We start from the raw sequence: 16,157 nt of genomic DNA, 5'->3' as shown, positions 1-16,157 counted from the left end.
GGCACCAACAGCATGAATCCATGGACCCAACCTGCCTTGTGTCAACAGTCCAGGCTGGTGGAAGTGGAGTAATGGTGTGGAGAATGTTTTCTCTGCACACTCTGGGCCCATTAATACCACTCAATCATCACTTGAATACCACAGTCGGAGTATTGTTGCTGACCATGTGCGTCCCATTATGGCCACAATTGACCCATCTTCTAATGGCTACTTCCAGCATGATAATGCACCATGTCACAAAGCAAACGTTGTCTCAAGCTGGTTTCATGAACATGACCATGACTTCAGTGGTCTTCATTGGCCTTCCCAGTCACCGGATCTGAATCCAACAGAACACATTTGGGACGTGGAAGAATGGTTAACATGGACCAGAATCTCAAAGGAATGTTTCAAACAGCTTATGAAATTCATGTCATGAAGAACTGAGGCAAAGGGAGACCCAACCCAATATTAGTAGTGTTCCTAATAAAGTGCTTAGTGAGTGTATTAGTTTCTGTTAGCTGGGAAAATACCGTTCTTTGACCGTTAAAAATTCGAAATGTCAGATAAAGTTAAAAACTCGGACACAATGTCCGGTAAAAATATTAACATGAAGCAGACACAGGTTAGACAAATAGTGTGTCCCAAATAACATACTATACAATATACACTTATACTAGGCACTAACCATTCTGCCGTCTAGTGTATGAATTTTAGAAGAGTAGCACTGTTTCAAATGACACACTTTCGTTATTGTACTAAACGGAAGTATATGCTGTATCCCGGTCAAGGGCAAATTACGTCAAACGCATGTAATGCGATGGCGCCAACATCAGCGAAATACCCAAACATAACCAAAATTAATTTGTACGTTTTACTATTTATGTTAATGTTTCCTCTTATGCCCAACAAGACCTCAGTCACAGTCAGATGGCAGCATAATCGTCTCCGCAGGAGAATTTTGCTTGCACAATTTAAAATCAACTTAAGTTGTGGTTGTGGCTATGGCTGCTGGCAATGTAAACATCATATTTTTTTCCATTCAGCATCCGAGCCTGATATAGCTCCTCACCATCTGCTACGTAAGGAAAGCTGCGGCACGTTTTTTCGATTGAACGAGTGCAATCATCTAAAAACTTAAAGTGCACTTTGTTTTTTGACTACATAAGGTCTCTGCCTACGCAAACATGCTTCTCCTGTAACATATACGCTGATTTGTTCGCATTATTCAACTCATTCAAACACACACAGACATCTCTCGCTCTTGTTACAGGGGGCACTGAAAGCACAGACAGATACACACACACACACACACACACACGTAAACTCGGGCTAATCCAACACCGGTCAGAATCATGTGTAACCTGCCGATACGACCCGCCTCCTCTCCATCCACAGCTGAAGCTTGACCATGCCCCACCCCCATATTCACATATACTATGCATAGTACAAAACGTTACAGTGCAATATAAACACCAAAATGTGATGACTGGATTTTTTTTTCCAGTTTGTCCAATAAATGTTATCATTCCCAGACACGTTGGCCACCACCAAAACTTCTTTTAACTGCGGAGTGTATGTCAATTTACTTTGACACACCAATAAACAATCGAACAGGAAATAGTTAGCAAGGTGCTAGGTTCAGTTGTGGCCTGATTCAGTTCATTACATTCAGACGCTCAACAAGAGCCCCAGCAAGCTTGCATGTCTGGTATAGCAGCCTTGAGTGGAGTCAGTTTACAGTGCACACTGGCTCACATGCAGACTCTCTCTGTAGACAATAGGCAAGGAGAATCCAACATGACACCCCTCCCCCCGCAGAGACTAATTGTCCTTACTGCCTGCAACTCCATCTCTCAAGGGCATGCTTTCTGGTGGTTGAGCATGGGGTCACTTGGGAGCTAATCTCATTTTTAAAGTTGGAGAATTAAATGGCAAAAGCAAAGAGATGATCCCTGGGTATAAACAGTAATGTAGTAAGTGGGCCTCCAACCTAGAAAACAGGTCTTAAAACATATTTTTTAAAATTTAATGTTATCAAAATACGGTGTTATACAGACAGAAGTTTTTAAGATTCATTTGTCCTGCTCAATGCTAGGCCAGACTAAGCCCTAAACAAATACATGGTGGTTTATTTAAAGCTACAGAAATAAAAATTTGGAACTTCATTATCTTGGGTAGAGAGGAAAAAAAAACCAAACAAAAAAAAAAAAAAAAAAAAAACACAACACTAGTGAGAGCTGCTTGTAGAAGGACAATTTGTAATGTCGGTTGTACCAATGAGAGGAAAACAATTCAGGGCTGCATTCTCAAACTGCATTGACAGCATTAAATAGAAAGCTATACTGCTTAGTATAGTAGATGCATCCTAAACCGACGCCAGTGTGAATCGTCAATGTGTCATAGTTACAGTGTACTAGGTCAAAAAGAAAAACCTCTCTCCAACAAAAATCAAACTATTGTTGCGCAGTGATTTCCCTAGCATAGCCTGTTTTGTGTTTTACTGTAAATCCCACAAGTCAGTGTTTGCATCTCCAACCTGAACGCAGGTGCTGCAGTCTCACTACAGTCGAACTGCTTTTGTACTGCGAGATCAAAACACGCCACTAAGCCAATAGTATCAAGCGAGCCGGCTAAGGCACCCAGATGAAGGAAAGAATTCAGTCATGTCAGATATGATCAGTTAGTGCAGTGTTCATGCAGGTCAGCGGAGTCAGTCTGTGACGTTGATTATTAGAATCTACTAAAGATGAAGATGATATCTGGGTCAAAGGCAGGTTAAGGGGAAAGGCTTCTATTATGATGACAAAGGCTATGTGTTAAGTCATACAGTAAATCTGGAGGTGCATCTCTCGCCATACTTCTTTCAGGTACGGTCAAGTCAAGTGGCTTTTTATTGTCATTTCACAGCGGAATGTGATTACACAGTGAAATGAAACCTCCAGGACCATGTTGCTACATAAAAAAACATACCAAGCACATGTGACGACACAGAACTAAAACAAGACCTACACATTCTACATAAAGTGCACATAAAAACGTGTGCAAACACCACAAGACAGTACAGTAAGTATTAAAACAGGACAATGGGCAAAGTAAGAGACTGTAGTGCAGACCAGTACACAGGTATAATATGGGAGCTGGAAATGCAGGAATGAAATTTCACACCAATTCAGACCTACAACAGGTTTGCCAGGATGTCTTGCAGGAGGTCAGGTACAGATCAGAGCTTTAGAGAGAGTGTGTGTGTGGAATCTAATGCTTTTGTTTTCAAATCACTGGAGCTTTACTTGACTTCAGCGTCTGCCTTTCAGTTGATTACTGTTAGCCTTGTGAGGCAGGATTTTTTTTTAGAGAAATCTTTTCATCATTAAACATGGCAAGAACCTTCTACTTTCACAGAAATACACTGTTAGACATCACAAAGAACCAAAGTTTACTGGTCATGAACTGTCCAAACAAAAAACACTTGCATAACTTATTTATCCATAAATTGTAACAGATTTTTCACAACCAGATCTTTAAAGCTGCAGTAAAACAACTACCCAGACAATTTTTTTTTACATTATCTAGCTTACGTTATGACTAATGAAATAGTTTTGACTAATTAAGTACAAGCTGTGTTATGTACAAGGTATGTATTATGTACAAATGCAGGACTAACTTTGCTTTCTTGAACCCCTGGTAATGGCCAAGGTAAGGAATTACATGAAATATATTTATACAAATGAGCTCTCATACTGCAGCTGGGCTTGTCTTTTTGAGGGAATCTGTAAAGAGATGACAGCACAAACAGAGGGACAAAGTGAAGAACACTTTAGTGCGCTGGATGGAAGTTTTGCACGAGCGTAGTTTTTAAACAAGACAGACAAAAATAGTTGGGCTGTTTTTTTTCCTCCTCCCCCCCAAAATTACTTTGATTGCAAATATTGGAATTTTACAAAGTTCTGGCATGACAGCACTTTTAGCAAAAAAAAAAAAAAAAGAAAGAAAGAAATGGTGCTCTTCATATCAGTGTCAACATTTTTCTGCTCAAGTTATTTGTAATTTATCAGTTACACTTCCTGTGTGACTAACACATACACTTAGGTGCTGATGCTCAGTCATCTCAAACCACATCACTGAGCTGAATAGCTGAGATCAGTATGAGTTACAAATCAAAGAGATCATTTAATTGTGTTTTCAGTCCATAAAGTAAATTAGGATGATAGTGTGCAGACAAAAGAGTAGTGTTCACTCGCTCCTCATGTCCCCAGCCTCGTGGGTTTATCGTAGTAATGAACGAGTAAACTGTAAGCATAATTAAAGGTGCGACACATACTTCACTGGATGCTGGTGAGTTAACCTACAATAACACTAATACAGCGACATCAATTCAAGCTCAAAAACTCATCTCACAGAAAATGAACTGCTCTTTTAGACAGTACCAACATGGATTATACTGCTAAATGAATAAATGTGTACAATCCTAGCTATTTGTGATGTATTTATATTCTGTAGCATGGGTTGGTGTGGGTCACATAGCCATTACAATGTATGCTAGGAATGAACAATACACTATTTTTAATGATACAAATATGTATTATTTACATACATTTCATTTACTTTAAAAATAAAAATGATAGGTAGGGGACATTTCATTCTTTCATTCATAGCTAACTTTTAGAAGTGGAAGAGCGGAAGCCATTACAATTAATGTCAGGATGTCTTATTACAGATTTTTTTATAACATAATGTAACCGAATGTGAAAATGTAACTTCTCTCAGAAAGCCTGTAGCAAAAAAATATGCATACCGTTTCTACCCAATGAACGCCATAGGATATATGAACACAAACTGGTAAACTAATGATGCATCACAAAAAAAGACTGACCGGGCGGGGCAAACTTTCAGTGCCTTTTTTTTGTTTATTTAAAATAAAATCCTGAGTGTCACAAATATAAATTTACAGACTAAAACTTTACACAACTGTTTGTCCAAAACAGAAAAAACCCAAAACACACACAAGAATATATATTATTAATTTAGGACTGTAGTTTAATTCGGTACTTTCTGTGAATCCATAAAAAATTAATGCATAAGTACTTATATAATATAAATATAAGCTAACTAAATAAGATAGAAAGATAGCATTATTTTTTATGGATGGACAAAAAGCACTGAATTAAACTCCAGTCCTAAATTAATAATAAAACCACTTTTCACTGCACCTTGTGGTTTCTGTTGCTCACTGCCTTTAGACATATTTTATTTTCAATCATAATGTTTTAATTAGACATTACAGATCTTACTCGCGCTACACTCTGAATCACCGCGTCGGCAAAGTGGCCTCGTTACTAACACTTCACTACCGTTATAATAAACTACAGAAGTTACACCTGCAAGCGCACAAATACAGCATATAATGACAATAAACTGAAATTAAATTAAACCTTTTAAGCAACTCACGACCGCATCACTGTCATGCTTCTGTGCTCCACAAACTCCGCTTTATAAAGTTTATAAATCTTCTTTGCAGTGTTGAATATAAAATGCTTCCCTGCCTCATAGGACTTCGAGGTCGCACACGTTCTTCCTCAGTCACGTGACTATTTTGCCTCCGTCTGATGAGGACTGAGGTCATGTTGGGAAAAAAAAGGTTACGCTGACAAACAGTAAACTGAAGAAAGTCATTGTCGGTGACTCTGAGGCTAAAGCTAGCGGTGTTGCAATACGTGCGTGTGACGTCAAGCACCGTCGACTAGAAAGTGGCTTATAGTTCTGGTTAGTAAAAACCCACTAGTGTTCCATTTGAGATGATATTATCTTTCTAAAATCCACACACTAGACGGTAGAGTACTCCGTGCACAGTGTAAGTGTACAGTACTTCATTTGGGACACAACTTTAATATTTAGTCTCCGAAGAGTGTTTTCGGAAGAGAAGTAACGTAATGAGTAAATCTGCCAGTGCCGCGCACAGACCAACTAATCGATAATGAGATTCGTTGACAACGATTTTCATAATCGATTATTATCGATTAGTTGTTGCAGCTCTATTCCTGTATAATCTATTTCTCGCAACAGATTACATATAGTCCACAAGACACAATAATAACTGAATTTACACCAATCATCCTGTTCAAAAGTTTACATCAGTGAATGTTTGCACCTTTTGTAATAGTTGTGAGTCCCTCAGTTGTCCTCAATGTGAAAAGATGGATCTCAACATCATATAGCCACTGTTGGAAATGGGTCAAATATGCAGAAGATGCTGGAAAAGTAAAGAATGTGCAGGACCTGGAGGATTTTTCTGAAGAACAGTGGGCAGTTTAACTGCTCAGAACAAACAAGGGACTCATGAACAACTATCACAAAACATAAAAACAGTCGTTGATCATCCAGGTAACGACACACAGTATTAAGAATCAAGCGTATGTAAACTTTTGAACTGGTCCATTTGTGTAAATTCAGTTATTATTGTGTCTTGTGGACTAGATGTAAACATCTGTTGTGAGAAATAGATTATTCAGGACAGTACTAAATAAAAATAAATAAAAATTTAGGATCCCTCTTTATTTAATTTAGGATACTGCAAGACATTCAACTGTGTCTAGAACCTCTGAGAATATTCACAGAACAGTATTTATTTATTTAGGTAGGTAGTGCACATAATTACTACAGACTGCTGGAATACTGCCATTACAAAATCCAATACAATAGCAACAATTAAATAAATAATAAATTATACAGCTTTAAGCCAAGTTTACACTGTATGTTTTGCTGCTGCTAACCAAAAAAATAAATAAATAATGATTTTGTGTGTGTGTGTGTGTGTGTGTGTGTGTGATATTGCAACCAAAGACAGCCTGAGACAACATTGACAGTATCAGAAATTTTTATTAAAAACTCCATACAACTGCTGCTCATCTAAAAGCCACCAATGACAGGAAGGAATAGTATGATGCAAAACACATTAAAACAGCTACTAATAGCAAGCAGTCTTTTGAAATACTGACATAAACAATATCCTTATTAACTCACTTTAAAGAACGAGCTTTCCATTCCATTTCCAGAAACTGCTCCAAACACTTCTGTGCATTTTAAAACATGTTTTCTCCAAGTATAGCACTGCTACTATGACACCAATGGTTTGTTTGCGTTTATGCAACCTCGTTTTCTGCATAAGCCCAGAACACACTGATCGATGACCTAAGCAGAACGTAGTAATTTTCTTTAACCACATCGTACAATCGGACATCACGTTACTGCACAGTCTGTTTTATGAATTTAATTAAGAACTTGTAATTTAATTAGTCACCAAGCATCAGGGATTTTTACATTTGAAAACATAACATTTAATGAGTCTTTAAATAAAGCTGAAAAAAGCCTGAGACTACACACCTCATTGGAGGCTGAGGGTGGAGGGGTAGAATGGGATCAGACTGAACGGCAGAGAGAAACTGACTCTAATCTAAAGTGAGAGCTAATGTAGTACAAGTGGTAAGCATTTCCGTTGACAACTTACTAGATTTCCTTAAAATAACAAGTCAGGGGACCTAGGAGCTATTTTTCAAACTACACCAACCATTCGCTGTCCTGGGAGTGACGGTCGGCGTGGGGGTGCGATTAACGTAAGCTAAAACAACACATCTGTTCCTGATCAGGAAAGTGCTGACCTGTAGATGTTGCTGCTTTGAAGCCCCTCCTCACCAACATCTTAAGAACCACAGTGGACATGTTTCATGCTCTGTAGACTGCTGTTTAGACTGCCATTATGAGACTGCAGTCTGGTGATGAGGTTTCACAAAACAAGGTGCCTATCTATTTCACATTCAGTGAAAAAGTTACGGTGGTCATTTTTGCACATATCCACACTGATTGCCTTAAGCCTAGTTCACATGACACAATTTTAAGCCTGAATTTCAAGTTGACGAGCTCGCCGATAAACCCTTTGATCGGCGCTCACCGATCAGCAGTTGATCGTTATGTGTGAACTACTCGACGACGCACTGCAGAGGCATCACTGACACCAGACAGGTATTTGGCATGCTAAATATCTGGATCTGTCAGGCGACTCAACATCCTGTGGTGTGAAAAGCGTCATCACTGGCAGTGATTGCGGCGACGAGCTACAGCCAATGAGAGAGCAAGCGATGGGGTGAGGTCACCATGAGGAAGGGAACCCCGAGAAACCTTTGGCAGAAGCATAAAGGCGAGAAGCTGTACAACTTTTTAACATTCAAAAGAAGACGACAACGAAGACGCAACAAAAAAAAGATGATGATAACATGAAAAGTGTAGACAAGTCACGGAGCTTGTCTTTTCCTTTTTGGGGTTTCTTCAGCACAGATCCTTACGCAAACAGCTCGCACAGCATGTTTCTCTCCTACGTCCATCTTCAAATAAACAACTCCTGTTTAAACTATCCGTGCAACTTCTCACATGTGTTTTCGTGAAAAAACGTAGTTTGGACAGCAGATAAGAGTCGTCGGGTGACAGAGTCGTTGTCAGATCATGTAGTGTGTGACCCCCTGTCGCCGAGCAATCACATAGTGTGAACACAATGACCATGACCCCTGATTACAAGACAGCAAGTCGTGAAGTCTGAACAGCACAGCAACCTGCTGACGCGGTGTAGTGTGAATTAGCCTTTAGTCATACTGGCTACACACAGAAGTGCTGCGTTAGGACAGGTTTAAGTGCATGCTGTAGGGTGTATTTACCACAAGTTAAAAGTGCATCTAAATTAGCACCCACACCCACGCGTGCACGCACATGCGCACACACACAGCTCTGTTACTTATTAAGAATGCCCACACAGCAGGCCTACAAAATGAAAAGTGATCACACTAGAACTGGCAGTCAGTATCAGCCTGCATTTTCCTCCTTACTTTACCTCACGCGAGTCACTCACATGGACAACACCATAGTCTAGATTAGAAAGTGTGTAAAAGTGTGAACGTGAAGTAAAGCAGAAACTTGATTTAGATCACTGTAATTTAACACAACAGAAAGGAAACTTAGACATTCGCAAATTGGTGTTATTAGGACACCCTTTTAGGTGGATTTTAATACTATAAAATATTAATTAGCAAATGACTTCTCTAACGATATCAGGTGTTATTTTGTTTCTGATTAGCATTGACCAAGTTTTTGCTTTTACCTCTACAGCATTTGGCAGATGTGCTTATCCAGGGTGACTTACAGAAGCGCTTTGCATTTTCCATCACAAAGAGATCCTCATTGCTACTGTAAATAGGTCAGGTCTTATCACGCTAAAATCCTGTTAGAAAGGACTTATTACAGCAATCAGACTGGAGTCGAGTTTTAAAAACCTGTGCTTTGGGTGAGGTTCGAATGGGCTTCAAAATCCCTGATTAAAGGTCTAGAACAGATGTCTAAATTTACATACGCTTCTGAGGAGGCCCATTTTAGAAGGAGTGAATTGTGTGTTACCGACTCTCTTTAACAACACAGTCAGCACACTCCTGAATTTAAATCGCAAAGAAAAATGAGAGACACCCGCACTGAAACCTAAGAAAGTAGTAAGGCTGAGACAGAGAGAGTAAACCAGTCCGTACAGGATTTGTGGAGTTTTATGGGATTGTTGTAGCCAAAAATGCTTGATTTTGCTGCAACTTTTCTGCGATGGAATTTGCAGAGTTTTTTTTGTGAATCGTGAATCGAAGCGGACTTTGGCCGAATGCATGTTGTGATGACATGACGTGACGTGCCTTTGCCCAAATCTGTAGAAAATCTGCTGTAATTCTGAAAAACTGCAAGCTCCTCTGAATACTGCGGAGTTTGCTGGATTTTGCACTAATTTCTGCGATCGCAAAAATTGCGAAATCCTGAAGGGTCTGGTAACCAGCATTTTTATGTATTTATATAGTGGTACATTTTAAGCATGCATCATGGTTTTGTATTTGATGCATGCATCAGGGTTTTGTATTAACCTTTCTCTAGCAGTTGTATAGGTACTCTGTAGAGAAGCGAATGCCGTAGGGATGAGTCGGTCATGAAATAAGGCTTCAGGTTTAGGAAACACCCCTTTAAAATTTGAAGCACTCCCCAGAATCAACCAAAACACTGCTGGGACACAAAATCCACCCACATAACCACAAAATTATAGCCACTTCCTACAAAAGTGTTCTGTTAAACCACACATCAGGATGCAGGATGAAACTGGAGGATTTGTGCTCAGGATAGTTGTTCTTCTGAACACCCTCCCTTTCCCCTTATTTTAATTCCTATCATTAAGATCATTACAAGCCTAGTAAAACTTTCAAAAACTCAGAGACCACCCTATTTGCCCTCTACCTTCTAGCCGTCTAAAATAATTCACTTGAACTTTAAATAAAGCCAATAAACAATTATAGCCACTAAACAAGTCTAGTAATGCTGTACTTTTTCTAGTATGTTGAACAATAACAGGATGACTAACTTCTTTTTTTTTTAAATCTACCAGTATCTCGTTGAAAGTGAAATTGCCATAAGTCTGCACACCAGCTGCCATCTCGAACCATGTCTAAAAATCCGAGGTACACTTTTAGCAGACTATTCATAGTAAGCAGGAAGTCCTATGCTGATGCACAAGAACATCAAACCACTGTGCTCTTACCTGGTAGTAGTTTCTGATCTGTCTGATAACAATGCTGAGGTTCTGGATTCTGAGGTTGACATCACTGTTCACTTGTTTGTTCACCCGGTGGTTCGTAGGATTTGGGTCTCTGTAGGATGGGGGGGGGGGGGTTCACAGGAAAAATTAGTTCACAGGAAACAATTTTTCAAATAAAACATGCTAAAGAACATAAGCAAGGATGCAAATACATTACCATACAACCAATCCCAACACACACTGCTTAATTTTTAACCTCAAGCTTTGTTGAAAAAAGTAATACAAGTAAACATATTATAATCACACACAAACAAACAAACAAACAAAAAACCCAGAGCCGCATGACTTTCACTAGCTAGCCGTGAATGTGAAATAAAGCACCCCATGCTTCAGACATACCCCCCCCGAGAGTGACATCCTACAAAAAGCCAAAAAATTAAAAACGTGCACACCATAGTGAACTTGATACTTGTTACTAACGCAAAATAAATTGGGTGGAAGGTGGCAGGTGGGGGTTCGTAAGGGGGCTTTTCCAATTGCTGAATTCTTGGGCTAGTTTCAGGTATTTCTGTGCAGTTTTCACGTTGCAGTTGGAGAGAAAATTGTGCAGAGACCTGGCAACCCGCCACACTAGCACACACACGCTTAACCAAAGAGCTAATGCTTAACTAACAGCTTTTGTTTTGTTTCGCCATATGCTGCAAAGAGTTTGAATGGATCTCACACAGTCGTTATTAAGTTTCAGCTGTTGTACTTTTTGCAGTGTTGAATGTTTTAATCGACTGAAGACGGAAACCTAATGCACATATTCAGGCAATGCCTATTTTTGCGGTATCGAAAATGCATCGCATTGAGACACTACCATATGGTTTCAAGTTAGAATTTTGTTTATTGTTACACCCATATAAAATTTGTATTTTGATGTGTGCCTTAGAGTGAGCAGAGTTCTAGTTATCGGAGCAGCCTGACCAGCAGACTGGCTCTGGCACACACAAGCGGAGCTCCCACACAAACCTTATTTGTCCCAGCCTCATTTACATTCGCTTTGTGAGAACGGCATGCAAATTCTGCCAGTCTGGCTCACCAGTCCTACTTGCTTTAATAAAAAATAAATAAATAAATAAATAAACCCTAGTTAAAAGCAATGACCGTTTTTCAACCCTGCTGTCCCTTTAAATGCTTTGCAGTGTTTAGGTCAAGACAACTGCTGTGTGAATACCTTTGGAGCCATAATTAAAGGAAATGACAGAAGAATAACAAGAGCTTGTTTGGTGAAAAATCTAGAGAAAGGATAGAGTACACAGAAAGGGCAACTGCAGACAGGACATGTTCGTGTTAGTGTGAATAACATTGCCCTCTATACGGCGTAGATCTTTATGCATACTGGTAAGGAAGCATGTTATAAACACATCAAGACATACCGACACAAAGTTCTTTTGAGAGAGAAAGAAAGATGTAAATACAAACTAATATGCAAATACAAACACTGAGATCAAGGACGAAACCTCTTCGCAAACAATGATGCTACACTGAGAGAAAAGCCTGGACAGGGTGCCAACCCATCACAGGGCACAATCACACGCACCCATTTCACACACTATGGACAAAGATGGCCATCAGCCTACAGCGCATGTCTTTGGACTGGGGAAAGAAACCAGAGTACTTGGAGGGAACCGCCAAAACATGGGGAGACCATGCAAACTTTGCACACACAGAGTGGAGACAGGAATAGAACCCCTGACTGTGGAGGTGCAAGGCAAACGTTTTTTTCCAGACAAAATAAAACTGAATTTTCATTAAGGTTGCTTTCCAGAAACACAAAGCTTTTTAATGCATGTGATATTCTATAGAGTGCATCTCACAGTAACACAGCAAGTAGTAAGACATGCATACAGTTTATACAACACAGGCCATCTTGAATGGGACAGTCAGACTCTCAGAGGGGAGCTCATGCATAATACAAGCACATGTCATGTCCTTATCTGAATTTCCCCAGTCCCAACAAACCCCCCATTATGAGCAAAATATTTTCTTTGTCTGAGGAGCAGTAGTCATATTCATTAATAACAGAGAGGACTGGGCAGCTTGATGGAAATGGGGTTAATGGATGTTTGGGGGGTGGGGGAGGGGTTACAGGGTCACGCTGGGACACTTCGGTTAGCACAGCTGGGAAAAGCACAAAGACACAAACACTGAGTGAGTGCATGGCAAAGCAGTAGGGACAGCAGCAAACTCACAACCAGCAGAAAGCATACCTGACTGAATGTGACTGAAAACACATTCTTAAAAAACTTACTTTGGAAAATTGTTTTGAGAGACTATAAAGGCTTTGATGCTAATATTATGTGTACTTTGAACCGTAATCAATTTAGGAGGTCAGAATGCTTCAATTTACCAAAACTTCCTCACCTTCCTACATTAGAATTGCGCCACTTCGTCATTATACCAAAAACACACAGAGAGTGAGGTGCAGTTTTAGATTTCCAACACCACTGCAATATAGCATTATATGTCCTGTTCCCTAGCAAAGCCTCTTCCACAGCAGGAGTGTCATTTATCATCAGAAACGTAACGTTTTCAGAACAGGAAGCAGGGAAGTCACCTACAATCCTCAGCTCTTACAGCAGAGCAAAGTGAAACTTCTTATGAGTCATTTTGAGTTACAATTTTTTTTTTTTTTTTTTTTTTTTTTTTTTAAAAAGGCGCCAAATGAAAGCTCAATACACTATCAATGATCCAACATGTCCTTAACTATCTCCCTCATCATACATCCCTAATATATCCCTTAACCACTTATTAGCAGCTCCAGGTAACTAAACACTGTAGATATACAATACTTATACGTTGATTGAGCGTGATGAAGCATAAAGGCAGAAATGGTGTCAGTACCCAGTCTGATATCAAGCAGAGAGAGATAGGATGTGGTTACAGAAATACAAGCCACACGACAGCTGCACGATTAAACTACACACATACACACAAAGATTTGTATGAACTGCTGTTGGGGCCACTCACATGTGGGTCATGATCTTATGAAGGAAGACCCCATCCACTAACTCCATGAACATGGAGAGCTTGTCCTCGGAGTTAGAAGCCAGTGGCCCAAAGGTCTTCACCTGTAGAAAGAGTAGAACTTTACTATGGCTACAACAACAAGGCGTAAGCACGAGAACAAACACTATATGCCATATTGCTGTCAATCAACACCTCTAAACAGAGCAGCATTTTCAATTTTGCACTGAGACCTTGTGTACAGCAGCGTGCTGTTGTGCAAACGCTAAAATATTACACAGAAACATAAAGGCTGGAGGCTGAGGGGAGAAAGCAGTATGAGAGGCAGCCAAACAGGATGCAGTGCCACGGTGAAGGGGTCGTGGGAAGTTCCGCAGGTTTCATCAAACCATTTCAGCAAGCATGACCACCTCCCCATGAACACACAGACTCCATCCTCTATACACTAACTCAGCTCAGTGTAACGCAAGAGTCAGATGGGTCGAGGGTTTTTTTTCCCCTGGATAGTTACAAGTTCCCCACTCTGCATTCTTGGGTACTAAAATGTACCTTTTCTTGTTGCTGGGGTGGTACTCATTTTGTACAATTAATATGCACACTTCACCTCAAAAAGTGGATATAGTGTACTTTTAAAAAGATTTAAGGAACGTAAATGGACCATCATCTCCTTGTTAAGAGTAATAGGTACACTTCATGCACCTTTCTAGGTAGAAGATACATAATAAATGTACACAAGCACCTAAGTAAAAGAAACATTAAGTGCATAATACTACACAAGCACTATAGGTACCTTTCTAGGTAAAAGATACACACTAAATGTACAAAATATATATTCCCTTGAAGATACAACCTCAGTAACAAGGAATGGTCCAGTTTAGTACCCTTTCTTTTCCCCCAAAGGGTGTTACAAAAACACACTGTTGTAGGATTCTACAGTCCCTAGAAACAAACTAAGTAACCCTGAAGTGTTCATAACTCAGATGTGCATTTGCATTAACAAAAAGGTTTGCAGTTAAAAATTTATTTTCTTAAACTGTCCATTTCTTGTTTCTTTTATTTCGTGTGATTTTACACATTAAGAATCCAGAAAGTAACTGCGCTGTACATTGGTAATAAAAATATCCCCTTAAGGAGGAAAAAAAATAATAATAAAAACATACACATGTGATATTACTGACAATCACATGTAAAATTATGTCAATCACATGAAAATAAAACATTTGAAGGTGAATTTTACCACCTTATGCCCTGAGGTTGAACTCAAGTAAACACAAACATGTGATCTCGTGTGAAAATGAAATAACCACGCAGGGAAATCATCTGAAAAACTAATCATGTGGTTAAAAAAAAATAACGAAAATAAATAAATAAATAACACATGCACCACATGTGGAAAATATGTTAAACATAACATGTGTCTTGAAAGCACGTGTAAGTGTGATGTTCATGTGGTAGAGTTAGGATAGTAAAAACAGCAAGAATTGCAGAATGGTTTAGTAAGCAAAGTGTTTGAAAGGTATCGTGTGAAAATATAAGCTCTAAAAATGAGCCAAGCCATCATTTAGTCTATCAAACAGAGAGGTTTAGAGGTCCTGGTGCCTGGTTTGCATTACCTGGTTTAGGTTTTACCTGCAATAAACACTAGAATGCAGTGCAATACTAAAAGGTCTGTTTTCAAAATAACACACCCAGCAGCAGCAGCAGCAGGTGCTGTGTCTTCCTTCATGTTCCACCCTTTTCCATTTCAGACTTACCCAAACCACCAGCGGGGACTCCATGAAGTTCGCCATCAGCTCAGACACAGTTACAGTTACATCCATTTTGAGAAACAGCAAGAACTTCCAAAAGGCGTTTGTACCACAGTTCACTAGCACATTTCCTAAACTCCACACCGCTGCTCAGAGGAGGACAATACCGCGGTGGGCAAAATGACACCAAAGTTAAAAATGAGAAACATGTTTATCCTTTAAGCGCCAGAAAGATGCTTCTTCTTCCAAAAAAAAAAAAAAAAAAATCGTGCAGCGCAGAAATAAAACACCAAGGTACTTTCCAGGAACTAGAACGCGGCGCTTTTAGATGTTGCTTGATAAACATTCACGGCACCATTTCCTCCTGAGACATGATCAGCGCGCGAGGGTCCTGAACAAAGTGAATCCTACATTACAGCGGACAAATAATAAACTCGAATTTAAAAACAAAATAGTTTTTTTTTTATGTTACGCGCATAAGTCGAAACCCGCAATCCAAACGCGGAATCTCACAACATTATAAGGAGTAAAAAAAAAAAAGTTATGGCCTGCAAGTGTTTGCAAAAGAAATAAAGTTCATCTCCTTCCCACACGCTTCACTTGAATTACTTTGTTGCTGAGCATTGAACCTGTGGTAAGCATGAATAGGAAGGCACAATGACATGCCAAATACCCAATCAGAAATAAGTTACCGCCTCAGGATTGAGACAAATAACCAATGAATGACAGCCGGGAGGCGGGGTTCATTCAAAAATGACGTAGCTAACAAGCCAAACGGTGAGGCAGGTTACTCAAGTGGCTTTCAGTTCAATAGCACCCTC

The 16,157-nt window shown here is 39.5% G+C and overlaps 1 protein-coding gene across 3 annotated transcripts in view; it reads right to left on the bottom strand.

Moving 5' to 3' along the window:
• ccdc88c (coiled-coil domain containing 88C) overlaps positions 1-16,157 on the bottom strand; it is a 62,779-nt gene extending 46,622 nt beyond the window's left edge. For all 3 annotated transcript variants that reach the window (XM_053633681.1, XM_053633682.1, XM_053633683.1), the window contains exons 1-3: positions 15,343-16,157; positions 13,592-13,692; positions 10,580-10,688 (exon numbers count right to left, since the gene is read on the bottom strand). In XM_053633681.1, coding sequence (XP_053489656.1) covers positions 10,580-10,688; positions 13,592-13,692; positions 15,343-15,408 — 276 coding nt within the window. In that variant the 5' untranslated portion in view covers positions 15,409-16,157. The remainder of the gene's footprint in view (positions 1-10,579; positions 10,689-13,591; positions 13,693-15,342) is intronic.

The sequence above is a fragment of the Ictalurus furcatus genome, chromosome 9, assembly GCF_023375685.1.
Source record: "Ictalurus furcatus strain D&B chromosome 9, Billie_1.0, whole genome shotgun sequence".
NCBI classification, from domain to species: Eukaryota; Metazoa; Chordata; class Actinopteri; order Siluriformes; family Ictaluridae; genus Ictalurus; species Ictalurus furcatus.
Note: the sequence above shows the minus strand (reverse complement) of the source record. Positions and strands in the feature narration are given on the sequence as shown.